The sequence below is a fragment of the Parambassis ranga genome, chromosome 9 (assembly GCF_900634625.1).
Source record: "Parambassis ranga chromosome 9, fParRan2.1, whole genome shotgun sequence".
Classification (NCBI taxonomy): domain Eukaryota; kingdom Metazoa; phylum Chordata; class Actinopteri; family Ambassidae; genus Parambassis; species Parambassis ranga.
This window is the reverse complement of record NC_041030.1, coordinates 6,606,744-6,623,739: the sequence shown is the minus strand read 5'-3', so window position 1 is coordinate 6,623,739 and position 16,996 is coordinate 6,606,744. Positions and strand designations below refer to the sequence as shown.

Genomic DNA, 16,996 nt, shown 5'->3' with positions numbered 1-16,996 from the left:
CCAAGTAATAATACTGCAGGGCTATTTTTGTTTATTATTTTTTTTTGTAAAAGGAGTCCTACCATCAGCCTGCACCGGCCGCTGTGATATGTTGGTCTGCGAACAATGTATCTGATGCGTCCTTCTTTACCAGTGAAAAGAAGGACGCATTTGTTGGCTGCATTTGAAGAAACCTTCAAAATGAGACAGCCTTGGGGTCCAGCTGTGATGCAATCGGTCTACAAAAGTGTCTTTCACAGAATGCTGCCCCTGAATCAGGACACAGCTACAACTTCAGTGTACTATTGAGTTACGGGGAGAAGCTCAACTTCTTAATATAGGCTTCTCTCATATTAATTATACAATAAACCTGAGATTGATAATGTGAGAATGTTGTCATGTACTCTTTTACATAAGTTTAGTCAGAGTTTAGGAAGAATTAAAGTTACCTACATTTTTTTTTACAAATATTGTAATGTGCATGATGCCATGTTGTGACATTTGACAGCAGTGGGTGAATATCTGTTTTAGAGCTGTGCCATCATACTTTGCATGTTAAAAAAATGCAGCTAGGTTAATATTGCACAAATGTTTTTTTTCCACTTAAACCTTGAATAATAGGGTAATATTCAGGGTTTTTTCTATTTTCCTTTTTTTTGGTAAACCTTCAATAAAAAGTTAGAAACACAGAACTTTACTAACAGGCTGAAGCCATAGATTTCTGTGAATGCCGGGATGCTAACCTGCTAGCTCCATCTCATAATAGCCTACCACTCATGAGGTGATGGTCCATGTGGCGTGCAGTTTGTCCTTAGGCTCATTATTTTTGAACATTCTTACAGTATGTGTGCCCAGTGCAGCACAGAGCACAGCCTTCATCTAGAAAGAGGCACGGGCAGCCGCAGCTCATTTGCATTTAAAGCTACAGCCGCTGGAACAGACAGTTTGGGACAGGGCTGACAGCACAGACTTAATGCATTGTGGAATCAATGTACCTCTTCACACATCATCACAGATAGCTGTTGATTTAGGTAGAGGACTCATATATTAATGATATTTTATCTTGACATAAACTCTGCACTGAAAGGGGTATAAAGTGGTGTTACAACTTTGCAGATTTAAGTGCCAGTTTTTGATCATGTAAACAACTAAAAAACATCCCAGCAATTTCAAACTTTGTTTTAGGTATTGTTTTGCCCTGTACATAATATTCAGTGTTTACTGGGGCCTGCCTCCTCATCAATCTCACAAATGGAGCCTTTGGCAGCCCGTGTTCCTTCCCTGCTTTCAAGTTCCTAAATGCTATGTTAATGCAGGCCTTGCATTCTCTCATATCTTGCTTTCCATTGGCTTGCCCGGTGCAATTTGCCACTAATGGTCCTACCACCACTACACCATCCCACCCACCTCACTACCCCTTCTCCCCCCATTTTCCTCTCCTACTTTCTCTCTCTGTCTCTGTCTCGGTCTCTCTCTCTCTGTCTCTCTTCCAGCCTTGAGGCGTCCCGTTTCAGCTCCTTCGCTTTCAGTCACAATGCTGTGGAGAGGGTGAATGGGTGGGGTGGGGGTGGTGGCAATGGTGGTTGGATTTAAGAGAGCGGTAGGTGGGAGTGGAGTCTGACCGCAGAGGGTCTACTGTTTAAGAGAAAGGGAATTCTTTCTTCCACTCACTCACTCTCTCCCTCCCTCTCTCTCTCTGTCTCTCTCACCCCTTTCCTCTCTCTCTCTCTCCTCACTGGCTGCACAACATCAGCCGGCTCTCTAGGTAGGCTCGAGTAAACACTCAAAGAGAACAGAGAGAAGGAGGGAAGATGACAGAGCTGTCAGCGCTCTGAGAGATACAGACCGGTGAGAACATTTGTCGGGGGCTGGCTGGCTGATAAGGTTCTGCTCAGATTTTCTCCTCAGTGGAGTGGCTGTGAGCCCTGTCTGTAAGGTAAGTCACCTTCTATACCTGTATGTTTGAATGCGAGCAGAATGAATGGGCTAATTAAGACAACTGGAGAGGTGGACAACTTTTATTCTCATTTTCTCACTTTTTTTTCTTTTTATGAGTTTCTTTTTTTCAACTTTCTGAGTATTTTTTTTTTCAATAAGTAAAGATTTTTAAATTCTTCCTTCCATCCAGGCAACATTTATGATTTAATAAATATCTGACATTATTCAAATGGGTTTTTTTTCTGTGTGTTTTTACATTTTTTTAGTAAAGAATGTAGCTACTGCTAATAATATATACTTTCCATTCATCAAAGCCATTGCTTTAATTTATCCCTGTGTTTTACACATCCTGACTTCTGAGAAAGGCTTGATTTTAAAATTTATTGCATGCACCTGGGTGCCAATTACGTTTTACTATAAAAACTTTTTTTTCTCTCACTGGCTGTTTTCCTGTTTATTACCAGGCAGAAGGTAAAGTGAGCCTCGTCTTTAAAGATGGAAGGCTGCTGCTGAATTATTCTGCTTGCATTAGGACTGATGCTGAGTGTGTGTTTCTGATGGCACAGAAATGGAGAGGTGTGTATGTATGTGTGTGTGTGTGTGTGTGTACTTGCCGGAGTAGGTCCAGCTGTACACTTTATGGTTGCGAGCAGACAGTAGGCTTGTGTAACCCAGGAGACAGACAGCTGCTCTGTATTAGATGCTGCTGGTTGGTTCCTCTCCAGCAGATCTTCAGCATTATGCTGCTGGCTGTAAAGTGGCAGCCAGCACACACATGCACACTGTTTATCTCCATGTGTTTCCCAGTTGTCTATCCTGTGGGTCAGCTTCATTTGTTTATCATTTGCATCCCATGGAGAGATTGCAGAAAAAAAGAAACAATCTGAAAGTGGAGGACGTTTGTTAGATTAGTAAATAATCTGGTCGTCACAGAAATGAGTGCTGACAGCTGATATGCCAGTTCTGGAGCGATGCCAGTTAGAAAAAAAGGCTTCAAACAGTGGCTTCTGTGGTCACAGCTGTCAGTTACAGGTTAATTGAAAATGCTAATACACAGTGTAACAGTAAAGAGGAATCATTGCTAACAAGACTGAGTCAGCAGGAGTATCAGTTACAACCCTAAAACTAACACTGGAGTTTTTAGCCTTCAGTCTACAGTGGGATTCTCCACTGTTCTCCACCCTTATGGGTGGAATGGCTTTTCTGTAAGGCAGGGCTGGATGCAGGTTACACAGATTTACACTGTGCACCCCTGAAGCTGTTTGTTATATCCTTATTAGAACCCCCTGTGTGGAGAGAGGGGTGTGTCTATGAGGATGTGTGTGGAGAAGTGAGGTGGGCTGCGATGGAGCAGACCAGCAGGATACCAAGGCAGCCCCTGCTGGAGGGTAACTGTATGATGAGACAGCAGGTTGTGATTTTTTTGTCATAATTTATTGCCATGAACAAATTGTGCATGGGTTCTACACTGTCTTATTGTAGGTGGCAGTGCCTGGCTGGGTGCATTAATGTTTCATGATGCTTTGGCTATGCATAAGAGTAGACACTGACAGTGACACTCTGCGTAGTGATGAGTGGGAAACAGGCCTTTGTTTGGACAGCTGTTAGCTCCCAACACTCTGTGCCCTACAAAGCTCTATGAGAGGGTGACTGTCTTTAACCCCACTTAGCTCCTCCACTGGTGATTGAGAGCAAACAATAATTGTGGGTATTCATGTCGAACCACGCTGAGCAGGACTCAGGAGAGATGTTTTCTTTAGATTAACGCCATCTTTAATTCAAGTTGTCTCTTCTGAGTCTCCTCCTGTTTGTCTCTTTGTCCCTCTTCTTTAATATCATCGCTGTTTTCAGGTTAAATATCTCCAAAATGTGGCATTCCATGATGTTTATCCTGCCTCAATTTATTAAACTCTTGGACATGACTATGACCTGGATGAATGAGAGCGTCCACACACAGTACATACAGTATTTGTGTACCTGTGCACACCACATGAGGTCCAGATCTGACCAGTTCTGCTTGTGTTGCACACATTCACAGAGGAATGACTTCTACTCATTTTAAAGATGCTCATGTTTAATGTTTAACAAATGATTTCAAAAACATGATATCAAACATGTATTGGTCACTACTTTTTTTTCTAGAATATGAAAATAATTCCACATTAGCCTTTGCTGCAGAAGTCGTTTGTGCTATTTAGCAAATATTAGTATGCTAACACACTGCACTAAGAACATTAACTCATTTTATTCAACCAATCATATGTGTCTGACTCATCACCATGGTAACAAAAACTGGAGGAGAAGCTTGTTCTGGATGTGTCTGTTCTTTCCTGAGGTCTAATATGTTAGAGGCAGTCTGAACGGTGAGGATGAATTTTATGATGTAACAGTGTTGCTGTCATAGCAACAAAACCTGTGCCCACGAAAATGCTACATGGTCAGATATATTTATGACAAAGCATTATTGTGATTGATTGTTAGGAATCACTTACTTTACTTTTCAACATTTACTTGATTTACATTTACTGAAAGAAAAAGCTGTATATGAAGAAAAGAATAATTAATCGCCTACAAGACAAAACTATTTCTTTTAACAATACTTCCCAGTACTTTGGAATTTAAATAAATACTCACAGAGCTACATTTTTATAGTATTTCCTGACAATCAGCACAGTTGTTTGCTGTCTTTCATTGAAGCCCAGTAAGATTAGTCATCACCGTAGAGCAAAGACACCCCCCTTAAAGTCCAGTGTCTTAACCATCCCAGATGGTTTTTAATGTTTCTCCGTTGCTAGTGTGCAATGGGAAAGGAGTGGAAGTGTTGAGTAAAGGGGCTGTGGGATCCGGGATGCTTTTGTATTGCCTGGCCCTCCATTGGAGGCAGCCAATAGACGAACACATGTGGTAGACACTTCGCTCTGACACTTTGCCTCCACTAGTGACCTCGCACATTGGAATGCATGAGCCATAATGTTCTTGGAACAAGATGGGGGCCCTTTTGAGAGGGGCAGACGATTTAAATTGGTGAAAATGGCAAAAAAAACGGGGAAGCCAATGAAGAGCCGACCCAGGGTACTGGGGTCATTAGGCTCATACAAGTGTCTGAATGGAAGGCACTCCCAATTTGGACACGGAACACGCTTAAGGCTTTCATCACAGACAAGGACAAACAGATGTCTGGGTATCACAGCCAACATGCTTGCGTCCATTCCTATTGGATAGAAAAAAGTCCTCTCCATCTTGTTTGAGTGGAAGTAACCAATAAACCTGCAGTGTTAACTGCTAAACATGCAGTCTTTGAAAAGTACTCTACATGTTTACTCGCCACTTAAAATGACCCTTCTTAGTCACTTACACACCATTCAGACATCTGATTCAAGAAAAGAGCCAACTTCTGCTCTGTAAAGTAAAAATTCTGTGTGTTCAGTCTGCTGTTTGTGCCACTTAAAGGATCAATATGTAAAAATCTGAACAAGTGAACATATTGTCATTGCCAGTGTTTGAACAGCTTTCCTCGACTTCCTTTGTTGCCTTTAAACACAAAATAAAAACAACACTAATCAATATGGTTCTGCAAAAGATTGTTATACAAAGTATATTCATCAAGCAGTTACATGTGTCACATGGGCTTCATCACTATCCACTTAACAGAAGGTCCTAAGGCTCCTAAGAAAGAGGTAAACATAACTTGTCTGTGTCTCAGCAGCACAGCTAACATTTAAAAAAGTCTTAACTTATTTTTGTGATGCTAAATATGGTTGCTAACTGTTACATTTTAGCAAAAGAAAATAAAAGCATTCACAGAAATATCACATTGATAACCATAGCTTATTATTTTCGTGTTATTGTACATATATTGTATATTGAGTATTTTGACACTGCCAGCAAACAATAGCTTAGCTTGCTTGTGCACCAATGTTATCACTACCATCATTTTTATTGGATTAAATGGACATGCTTGTTATCTGACTTTACAAAAGAAATAATAAGAAGGTGGTTAACATCTGCCTGTAGGTACAATGCTATAATAATAAATAATAATTCAATTGAAAGAGGTGCAAAAATCAGCTTATGGGAAATAATTTGCTGACTAAGACTGCGGCAGCTTAGCCAGCTCGAGTTCTTTGGAGACTGTGCTCTCACCTTGCAGCTGATCACCTGAGAGCGAAGGTGTTAGTTACATGGTAACTTTACATGAGTCCCAGAAGCCGACATCAAAACCTCTGTGTAGCATTACGACACAGGCAGCAGCCAGGTACAAGTCAGATTTTTATAGTAATTGCGGTGTGAAAGCTGAGCACAGGAAGTAGGTAGAATTGGGGGGGGGGGGCTTTGCAATTACACATGTCTGGAGAAAACAGCAGGTGGATGTGCTGTAAAGCCTGCACATGAGACCGCCAAGCCTCCACACTACACAGGGGTAAGGCTAATAAACACTAGGTCAGCAGCAGCCAGCATGTTAAAAAGCTCATGAACAATGACTAGCATCCAACCTCTCCATCTGGACACAGTGAGAACAGCAGCGCGAGACGGAGGCACCGCGGGGAAAGAGCCATAAAGAATATTGATGGGACTCACGGCGAGCCATAAGTCACATCACAGTGCAGAAAAAAAAAATGCATTGAGATTTGACTGTCTCCTGCACAATTGACCCCGATGAACACTCCAGCTCGTCAACATTCGTTCTCTCCATATCTTTGTGTCAAAGTAGGAAATTGGTTTTGGTTGAAGAAATAGAGTTTTTGGGGCGGTATCAGTCAGACATGTCAGCTGCAGCTCCAAATCACTCTGCTGGTTCTTATGAGTGTGATAGGGCTCCGCGTTGGCAGAGCACTCTCTCCGAGTATCCAGATAAGTGTTTGTGCTGGTATCTCAGATCCAGCCTCCCCCTTCCACGTTATCAGCCACGAACACGCTAACCCCCACCACTCCCCTGCTATCTGTGTCATCGGATCCAATGGGGTCACAGCGGAGAGCCAATAAGCACAGCCTCCGTTTGATGGAACCAGTTTTCTTTTTATCCATCAAAACAACATATCCCCCATCTCATTCCTGTTTAGCAAGTCAAATTATCAGTTTTTTTGCCATGTGGGAAATATTGATAGCACAGAGAGAGTTGTAATGAAAATATTGATATGCTTCATTGATTTAACGTCAGTCAGATTTGTTTGTTGTTAGAAGGAATGGAAAGAAAGAGAAAGAGGAGGCTGAAGGTTGAATGTATTGACTGTACAGCCTGGCATTGTTGAACAGTCCTCAGGACTTCTGTCTGAATAATCTCATTTAAGTGATTGCAGAGTGAAAAAATGAGTTGTCTTTTCAAAAGTCTTTTATATGGGATTACGTTTAACATTCCATAATATTTGTGCTTATCAATAGATGGGAACTAATGACACAGTAACTTCATGTATCATACCAGAATATATCTGCTTATATTGTTTACAAATCAGCAATCGTTATAAATATACGTTTAGTTTTTGCCTTTTGAAATATGTTTAATGGTATGAAAGTATCTGTTAGAGTGATGATATATATTTCCCCGTTCATATTCTGACTATGATCTGTGATTAATCTATAAAATATCAGAGCAGCATTAGACATTCTTGTTGGTATTTAACAGACTGTGTGTGCTGACCTTCTGAACCTCACTCACCTCTGAAATATGTATCTGTCAGACTGAAGGAGCAGACTGAAAGGAGGCCTGTCTTTAGCCACTTAGCTGTGTCCTGATGTCATGGCCCGACCACATCACTGCCACAGTCGAGCCATGGCCTCCTCTCTGCTCGTCTTACCTGCTCACCTCCCTCCCGCAGACGGTTAAATGAGCCGAAACTGATTGCTTCTCAGTCGTTGTCTCCTCACGCTGCATCTCTTCAGCCATTAAGTGAGCAGTTTACTTTTTTATTCTGCCATCAGGGGGTTTTGGCGTGGTTCAGCGATGGTCATAAAAACCACAAAGAGAAAGACGGCTCATGTCTTCCAGAGCGTGAGGTAATAAAATTTGAAAAATCTTTTCTGAGAAGCAGCAACAACCCATACCATCGATCCTTGCATCGAGCAGTCGACTCAGTCTGTGCCTCTTCCTGAAAATTCATTTCTGTGTTTGACGATTATAACTCAGCTTTGTAGTGCTGTCCTCAGCAATTCGCTATCTCTCTGGATGTGACCTTGGTGGAAATACAGGAGTCAAATCAATATTCACCTGCTCCAGCTCAGGATGTACAGTGTGTGGGAGATATCTTCCACCTTTAAGGCAAGTTGATAGTGATAAATATGTGTGGCTCTACAGGATGGAGAAATTGTAGGATTAAACAAAGATGTTCACTTCATCATTCCGGATGTGGCCCTGGTCATTTTCTGAAATACAGTGTGTGACAGTATCTCAAGGTGAAAAGATCCCCGGACAAAAAGCCCTTACACCAGAGACCCAGATTTGCATTCTGCACCAAAAAAAGCACATTTGGTTTTTTTTGTCATGGGTGACCTACAAAACTAGGCAAGCTTGATAAATTCTTAAGAAATGAAAAAGAAAGCATGTGCATCCTATCAGACCTGTTTAACATACAGTCCTGGGACTTGAGTTGTAGTTGTAGTCATTGAATATTTACAGCTTTTACACACCAACTGGGGCACACTGCTTCATTATTCAGTTTGTTTGTTGTTGAGTTATCAGGCCGATGCTGCATTGTCTGTTCACGCTGCTACTGTTTGTCCATTGATGTCTGTGAATCTTTTATATTGTACTGACTCTGCTTCTGTGTCGGTCTGCATTTTAAAAACTTTCCATGCATTGCACAGATTGATAAGAGTCACCTTTCCTTCGTGCCAAAACACTTTCTCCTCAGAAGGACTGCACAGATAACTGCTGCTGAATGCCTGCAGAGTAATAGTTTTCTGTTCTGATTTATCTTGGACCTGCCATATGGTAGAGCTCTCAGAAAAGGTGGACAACACTGACAATTATATAAGTCAGCATGGGGTTCTGGCTTAGTTTGAAAGTTCTGACCTCTGCAGGAAGAAGATAGAAAGTCTGTTCATCAATCTTTGTTGCAAGTGAAAGTGAAAGTAGTGTCTAACGATTGGAGGAATGGGTACACACTGGTAATGTCTTCATCCAACCAGGAGTTATTTCCTGTTTAAAATCCGCTGTCTAAATGGAAACAAGATCAACCAGTATAATACCACAAAATCTTTGTGTGCCATGTTGGGGTGGGGGGTGTCCAGCTGCTTACTGGGGATTTGGGCTGACTGGACTGTCCTGGTTTCTCTCTTATCTTGATCCTCTTGGTCCTCCTTTTGTTTGAAATAAATATATCCTGTAGATTTACACAAGGATTACGGTTCTAACCTTAGACAACATCACAGTGAAGAAAAGCAACATTTTGAGACATGATGGAGCACATGTTGGAGATACAAATGCTTTGTCTGGTTAGAATCTGTTGGGGACAAAAACACCAGGGAAGACTTGGTAGTGAATTTTTTTGTACTTATTTTCAGGCATATACCAAATGGTCCATCCAAAAATGCTCCCTCGATGCGTGAGGCATGAAACTTCAAGTGTTTCCTTAACACTAATTTACAACAGGCTAATTTAGATCAGTTGCACCAAATGTGTGTGTGTGTGTGTGTGTGCCAGCAGGTTTCCCCTAGAAAGAACATTCTACACCCAACCGCAAAGCAGGCACCAAGCTTTGTTGCTGTTTGAGAAGCTAACTATAGAGAGCCAAGTGAGAGGATAACAAAGCAGCAGCAGTCAGATTGTATCAAGTCCATGTCTATGGTGCCAGCAACCAGCTGCATTAACATAGTGCCAGGGCCACAGGGTGCCCATGAAGAAGGTCCAAACAGAAGGATCAGCTCTGTGTTTCTCAGGGTCACACTCAGATTCTCTCATTGTGATTGTGCTGCTTCATATTAAAGAGTAGTAGATGGCAGCTAAGAGAACAAAAGATCAAATCAAAATATTTCTAGGAAGTTTCTTCTCTTCATCTATTTCTGAGTAAAGGGGAGTTTTGCCAGCACCACAGATTCTCACACAAAGCCCACTTTGGTCTCTCAGGGTTGGTTTTGCTCAGAGGTCCATGTGGAGAGCAGCCAGCCTTCAAAGTGAGAAAGCCAACCATCCGCCCAGAACTAAAACCTTAGCAGCAACTCAAAGCAATTTTCTGGCTATTTTGTTGATTTAATCCCTAGTTTGTAATGCTTGGGCACAGCAGTGTGACTGTATTGATGTTTGTGTGTGTGTGTGTGTGTGTGGACATGTGACATAGTGTGAGACAAGGGGTTGTTGCTGGTGGGGGGTCTCTTTTGGACCCCTGAGGGCCAAGATCCTCTGCGCTCCCCATCAGCAAGATACATTAGCACTTTTACAGTCTTCCTATCATGGAGCTACTCATCCCTGCCTGTCTAATCATGGGACAGAGGATGGTGGAGGCGGGGGTGAAGCCGTGGGATCCCTTCAAGCTGAGCTCATCTGTCAGCTTCCCTAATCACACGTCAGGCTAGGATGAAGAGACCAGACACCTTTCTCTGGAATGTTACCTGCTGACTGTAAGCCTATGCATGTTGAAAAAAGCGGTTTGAGCTGCACCTGCTGTATGATCTGTCCCATATATATACAGCATTACTGTTAAAATGGCCACCTTTCAGGTTTGAAATAAATTCCTGTCTATGTTGATGATCTTGCATTTTCATGTCTGCTTATCCGGACATTCTCATGTTGGCTGCTGTTAACCTTTAGAGCTGCCAAGGCAGACATCGGGTTTATAAGAGGTAGGAAATGATCAGCCTCAGCATCTCTGACAAGGTGAGGTAAAAAGTGCAATTATATAAACTCAGCCTGAGCCGTACTCTAAAAAAGGTACACGTCTGTGGCAGTGCATGGAATCTTCCATTACTGACTGACTGACTTTTTGCCTCTCATCACATTTTGGCATTTATATAAATGTGAACCAGAGAAACGAAATGCTTCTGATAGCATTATGTGCAGCAGATTTTACATGCAGCATGGACATACCTTTAAAACCAAACAAAACACATATGCTTTTAGAGTTAGCGTCAATGCCACAACCTCAGCACATTTGTCCAGCAGACCTTTTAAAAGAATCATGTCTCAGAAGGTGAACGCAATAAGAATCATGTTACAAAACTAAAAGAAAAAGCAGCGGCTGTCAGGAGAGCAGTCCGGAAATGCTGACCTGCCGGTTTGCCGGTATAGCAGAGAAGTTATTGCAGACCCTGTGTGCTTTTACAGGAAGCCCACAGATGGTTTAACCATACGCCGGTATTAATCTGTCAGCTTGGGTTGTGGTCTGGCCGCGGAGAGAAAGATGCAGGTGTTGCCAGTCTGTTCTTGTCGAGGCAACCTGTCTCAGCATGGCCAGGAAAAAGAACCCTTTCACATACATTTCCCCAAGGTCACACGCCGCCCGCTGCAGTAATTGCTGGTCTTAGTCCTTGGAGGAATTGTAAAAAGAATGCCCAGGTGACATCCGCTAAGTGTGTGTCTCCTCCACTGAGAGTAGAGGGGCTAAAATGTGTCAGAGGCAGCAACAGGATTGAAGGTAGTCTTTTGTTAGGGGCAACAGAAGAAGGTTAATTGCTTTTTAGTGGAATGCTATCATATTTCACTCCGCTGTGGTCCCTGGTGTAAGTGATGGAACCATGTTGTTGAATCCATCCAGAATGGAAAGGGCAAACCCGAAACATGGATATCCAACTGAGTTTTTCCACATAAAACAAATTGATTGTCTTCTGCTTGTACTTTTTACAGTCTCGGACTCAAGACACCACTTTGATAAGTGCCCTGCTGCACCCTTCTTAGAAGCTTCAGTGCCAGGGTGTGATCATGGGGACAAAAGGCTTCCTACTGTGCTGCCTGACTGCAGCCATGCTCCTGCAGCTCTCCACCACCGGCCTGGTCAAGAGGGTCATTCGCCACCGCAGGGAGGCCCTGATGCCAAAGAAAACCCAGGAGAACCTCACCCTGCCTCACCCCGACCAACCAGTAGTGTTTAACCACGTCTACAACATTAATGTTCCCTCAACGTCTCTTTGCTCTGTGGACCTTGACTCACCAGGAGGCACTGAGCTCAAACACAAGAACGAACCAATGGACATGCAGAACACCGAGCATATTGAGCAAACAGTGGATGGCGACAATCAGATTGTTTTCACCCACCGCATCAATATCCCCAAGCAGGCGTGTGGCTGTGAGAACCAGCTGCCAGACATCAAAGACATCCTGAACAGGCTGGAGATGCTGGAGTCAGAGCTGTCCAGTCTGAGGGAGCAGTGCAGCAGCGGGTCAGGCTGCTGTGGAGCTCAAGTTACAGGTAGATCTACACTAAAAACTAAAAAATAACATTTTAATGTTTTTAGGTGATGCAAATAATAACAATAGAGAATAGATGGTCAAATACTGCTCAATTTAACTCATCTAATGCAACTGATGCAATTTATTTTTTGCCCCCAGGTGAAGTGTCCACAAAGCCTTATTGTAATGGACGTGGCAACTGGAGTACTGAAACCTGCAGTTGTGTATGTGAACCTGGATGGAGGGGTCCAAACTGCACCGAACCCGAGTGCCCCAACGACTGCCAGGACCAGGGTCGCTGTGTGGATGGCAAATGTGAATGCTTTGAGGGCTTCGCTGGGGATGATTGTGGTATTGAAATCTGCCTACTGGACTGTGGCGAGTACGGTCATTGTGTTGACGGTACCTGTCTCTGTGAGGAAGGCTTCATCGGTGAAGACTGCTCCCAGACCAACTGCCTCAACAACTGCCTAGGTCGTGGACGTTGTGTGGAGGACGAGTGTGTTTGTGACCATCCCTGGACGGGTTTCGACTGCTCTGAGCTCATCTGTCCAAATGACTGCTACGATCGAGGACGTTGCATCAATGGTACCTGCTATTGTGAGGAGGGCTTTACTGGGGAAGACTGCGGTGAGCTCACTTGTCCTGGCAACTGTAACAACCGTGGCATGTGTGTGAATGGCCAGTGTGTGTGTCAGACCGGCTACAGTGGAGAGGACTGCTCAAAGCTTACCTGCCCCAAGAACTGTAATGAGAGAGGCCACTGCTTCAACGGGAAGTGCGTCTGTGATCCAGGATTTGAGGGTGAAGACTGCTCCATCCTTTCATGCCCTGACAACTGCAGCAACAGGGGTCAGTGCATTAACGGAGAATGTGTGTGTGATGTGGGGTACCAAGGCGAAGACTGTAGCGAGCTCTCCTGCCCCAATAATTGTCACGACCGAGGCAGTTGTGTTGATGGACAGTGCATTTGTGACAAAGGCTATGCAGGGGAGGACTGTAGCATCAAGACCTGTCCCAAAGACTGTATGGGACGTGGAGACTGTGTGGACGGCAAATGCGTTTGTTTTGTTGGTTTTACTGGGAAAGACTGTGGTGAGCTGACCTGCCCCAACAACTGTCTGGACCGTGGTCACTGTGTGAATGGACAGTGTGTTTGTCATAAGGGCTTCACTGGAGAGGACTGCAGTGAAAAGACGTGTCCTAAGAACTGTCTGGACAGAGGTTACTGCGTAGACGGCACATGTGTGTGTTATGAGGGGTTCACTGGGCCAGACTGCTCCATACTGACATGTCCAGGAGACTGCCAGAACCAGGGGCGCTGTGAGAACGGATTGTGTGTGTGTGATGAAGGCTTCATTGGGGAGGACTGCTCTGAAGGTAAGAAACTGTGTGTATACCATGCAGCTAACATAGAGTTTTAATAGGTCCATCCTTACTATTAAGGCCATAAGGCTGATATGTCAGCAAAACACATCAACCAGACATAACAACATTTAATTGGAGACTTGTTTTCTTACATCTCATTGCAGTCATTGCAAGAAGCTCTTGGTTTTTAGCAATGATGATTTTTTATATCTCACTTTAGATAAATGCATAATTATAGGTGAGAGTGCCGCTTTGAGTGGCAGGCAGACTCACAGAGCGAGCTTCCTGCTTTTGTGGCTGCCAGCCTGCCTCAGACTCCACCTCTTTGCACCTATGTGGAGTTTAGGCAGATAGTGACACTGACAACATGGGGACATGTGAAGCCTTCCACAGGGACTTGAGATATCTATGGGTGACATCACGAACACTCTATCCATTGTTATATACTGTTTATGGTTGAAAAAAAGCACATTATAGTTGTTTTCTGAAACTAAAAAGCAATTATTAATATAATCATATCACATGTAGTTGTGATTCAAAATGCTGCTAACATAGTACATTTACATTCTTTTTTCATTTTAGTCCATTCCATTCATTGGTCCACATTGGCAAACTATGTAATGATGAAGAGCTTTTTCAAATGATTATATGTGTTTTTACATAGTGAATGACTAATGTTCATAGTAAATTCAATTGGCAAGTTTGAATATTGCATTACGACTGACCACACAGTGATGTGATGACTTGGTTTATATTAGCATGGTTATTTTCTAACAGACCACAAGGAAAAATGTTAAAATGAGGTTCTGGAAACTAGTGATTGAAAACAGCCATTTGGGAATGATGAGAGGTGAGTCTGCAGTGAGTGAATAATAAGAAAGTTCCAAAGAGCTTGTAACTTAAGCTCTTTCATACTGATCATAAAGACAGACAATACAGGCTCCAGACTTCAGACTAAGCAATAAAAGAAAACTACTTAAGTGGATGAAAAATTACCAATGATTACTCCTGTCTCTCCATAGTGTCACCACCCAAAGATCTGACAGTGGTGGAGGTCACCCCAGAGACGGTGGACCTCTCTTGGGAGAACGAGATGCGTGTGACAGAGTACCTGATCACCTATGTGCCCACGGCAACTGGAGGTCTGGAGCTGGATATGCGAGTGCCTGGCGACCAGAAGCTTGCCACCATTCGGGAGCTTGAACCTGGTGTGGAATACCTGATCAGCGTCTATGCCGTGCTCAGCAACAAGAGGAGCATTCCTGTCAGTGCAAGGGTGTCAACACGTAAGTGAATGTTCTCTAAAGTGCAGCGTGTAAGTCTAGACAATGACAATGTTATTAGAGTTTTCTACTTTTCCTGATCAGATCTTCCTGAGCCGGAGGGTCTCAAGTTCAAGTCTGTGCGGGAGACGTCTGTGGAGGTACAGTGGGACCCGTTGGACGTTCCCTTTGATGGATGGAATCTCATCTTCAGAAACACGGTGAGTCCTGCAACCCAATATGTTAATGGAGCTGGATGAACTGTGGAGCATACCACAACCCCAGTCATTATCCAAATTTTCCTCTTGTAGAAACCATATACAGCCCACTGCAGACCCCCTAATCCAAATTCAGTATTAGCCTTATGTTCATACCTTGGATCAGAGAGCCTAAGACAAATACTTTATGCAAACCAGGAGGCAGAAACAGCAGTTAGCGAGCCCTGACAGCTCCAGTGACCGTACAGAGCATTAGTTTGTTTAACACTTTGTTTCCGTTTAGAGTGCTCATAGAAATCTTTCCAAGCAGTGCTACTCTATTAAATTGAATTTCCTGTCTACCATTAAGTCCACCCAGAACACCATTATATATGATTGGGCCATCTCTTTATCCCTTCTTTCCACACATAATGCCAGGACTGGTCTTTGTAGTGTTTGATGACTGCTGTTTTTTTGGTGCTGACAGAAAGAGGAGGATGGTGAGATACTGAACTCCCTCGGCCACCCTGAGACCACCTTTGAGCAGTCTGGCCTGGGTCCAGGCCAGGAGTACGAGGTCAAGCTTGAGGTGGTGAAGAACAACAAGCGTGGACCGCCTGCTTCTAAGAACGTCTTCACAAGTAAGTGCAAGCGGTCACGCCGCTAACTGGCTTACCGTGCTTTTGTTTTAGGCTCACTGGATCAGTTTCATTCCTGAAGGATGGACATATACTACTTTATAACTGAGTACTGAGCAGCATCTACTTCTGGTTGGAGTTTTGGGATAAAATAAGAAAAATAAATTTAAATTTAACAGTTTTATCTTGTTTTTTGGTGTTGTTTCATTTGGTGCTTTTTGCCCCCAATTTATACACCTAATTCAACCCTCTTCCATTACGGTGATTAATCGTACTTGGCTGATAAATGAACTCCACCAAGTGCCGTTTGCTCCTGTTTCTCTTGGTGTCATTTGATCATAGCAGTTGGCCCACTGTACAATTACCCTGCAACATCTGACCTTGACCTTGATTTCTTCCATTACTGCCAAGAAGAGGTAAGCTGTAAGAAAAAGAGGTGGAAGCAGAGATATAGGTGACTGATTTTTTTTTGTAAAATGATGTGTTCTGCACCAGCTTATGATTCTTGGTGCATATTTTGTCCCTGTAACCCTAATATGTGCACAAATTTCAGAAATGCATGGTAAGAATCAGGGGTTTACACTTGGCTGTGGGATTCAGGAAAAAAAAATAATAGCAACAATGCTAAAAGTCAAATATAACCCACATATCACATATGTAATCTTAACCATTCTATTCAAATTCATTTGCAGCCTGAACTCTCCATTATACCTGCAGACTGAGAGAGTACGATTTTCCAGAAATAGAGGTTATTGTAGAATAAATTGTCACTTAGAGTTGTCAAAGTTAAATGCAATGACAGGTTGTCACCTTTTTACCTTGCACTGGTTCATTAGTTTCTATATCTGGGTTATCCATCATGCAACCTGCAAGTATTGAAAACAGCCTGACCTGTCAAACCTGAATGATTAGGTCATTAGATGCCACTGCATTGTTATGATTTAGCAAGGGTGATAATTTCTAACCCTATAGGCACAATATAAGATACAGTATTTTCATACCAGGCTATAAAGCCGCTGTGAAAAAAAAAGAAAGAAATAAAACCACAATGAATTTGTGACATTACCTGGTAGAGCAGCTACCAAAGCACAGGACTATTTTTACGTGTCCTGACTGCAGGCTAGGTTACAACACTAAACTCTTGTTGAAGTTGTTGAATGTGTATTTTCTTTAAAAATAAGACCCTGTAGCTGGCTTCCCAGGCTGAAACGTAAACCTGAATTCAAACTGTGCTAACTGTTACCCCGGGGAGTCTTCTCGTTCAACATAGCAGATCCAACAGGCGCAGCAATGTTCGTC

At 43.0% G+C, this 16,996-nt stretch overlaps 1 protein-coding gene across 3 annotated transcripts in view; it reads left to right on the top strand.

The window, feature by feature from the left end:
• Nucleotides 1–1,778: 1,778 nt before the first annotated feature.
• Nucleotides 1,779–16,996, top strand: part of tncb (tenascin Cb) — a 36,285-nt gene continuing 21,067 nt past the window's right edge. For all 3 annotated transcript variants that reach the window (XM_028414985.1, XM_028414983.1, XM_028414984.1), the window contains exons 1-6: nt 1,779–1,915; nt 11,690–12,251; nt 12,392–13,612; nt 14,623–14,886; nt 14,968–15,083; nt 15,547–15,700. In XM_028414985.1, the coding sequence (XP_028270786.1) occupies nt 11,765–12,251; nt 12,392–13,612; nt 14,623–14,886; nt 14,968–15,083; nt 15,547–15,700 (2,242 nt within the window). In that variant the 5' untranslated portion in view covers nt 1,779–1,915; nt 11,690–11,764. The remainder of the gene's footprint in view (nt 1,916–11,689; nt 12,252–12,391; nt 13,613–14,622; nt 14,887–14,967; nt 15,084–15,546; nt 15,701–16,996) is intronic.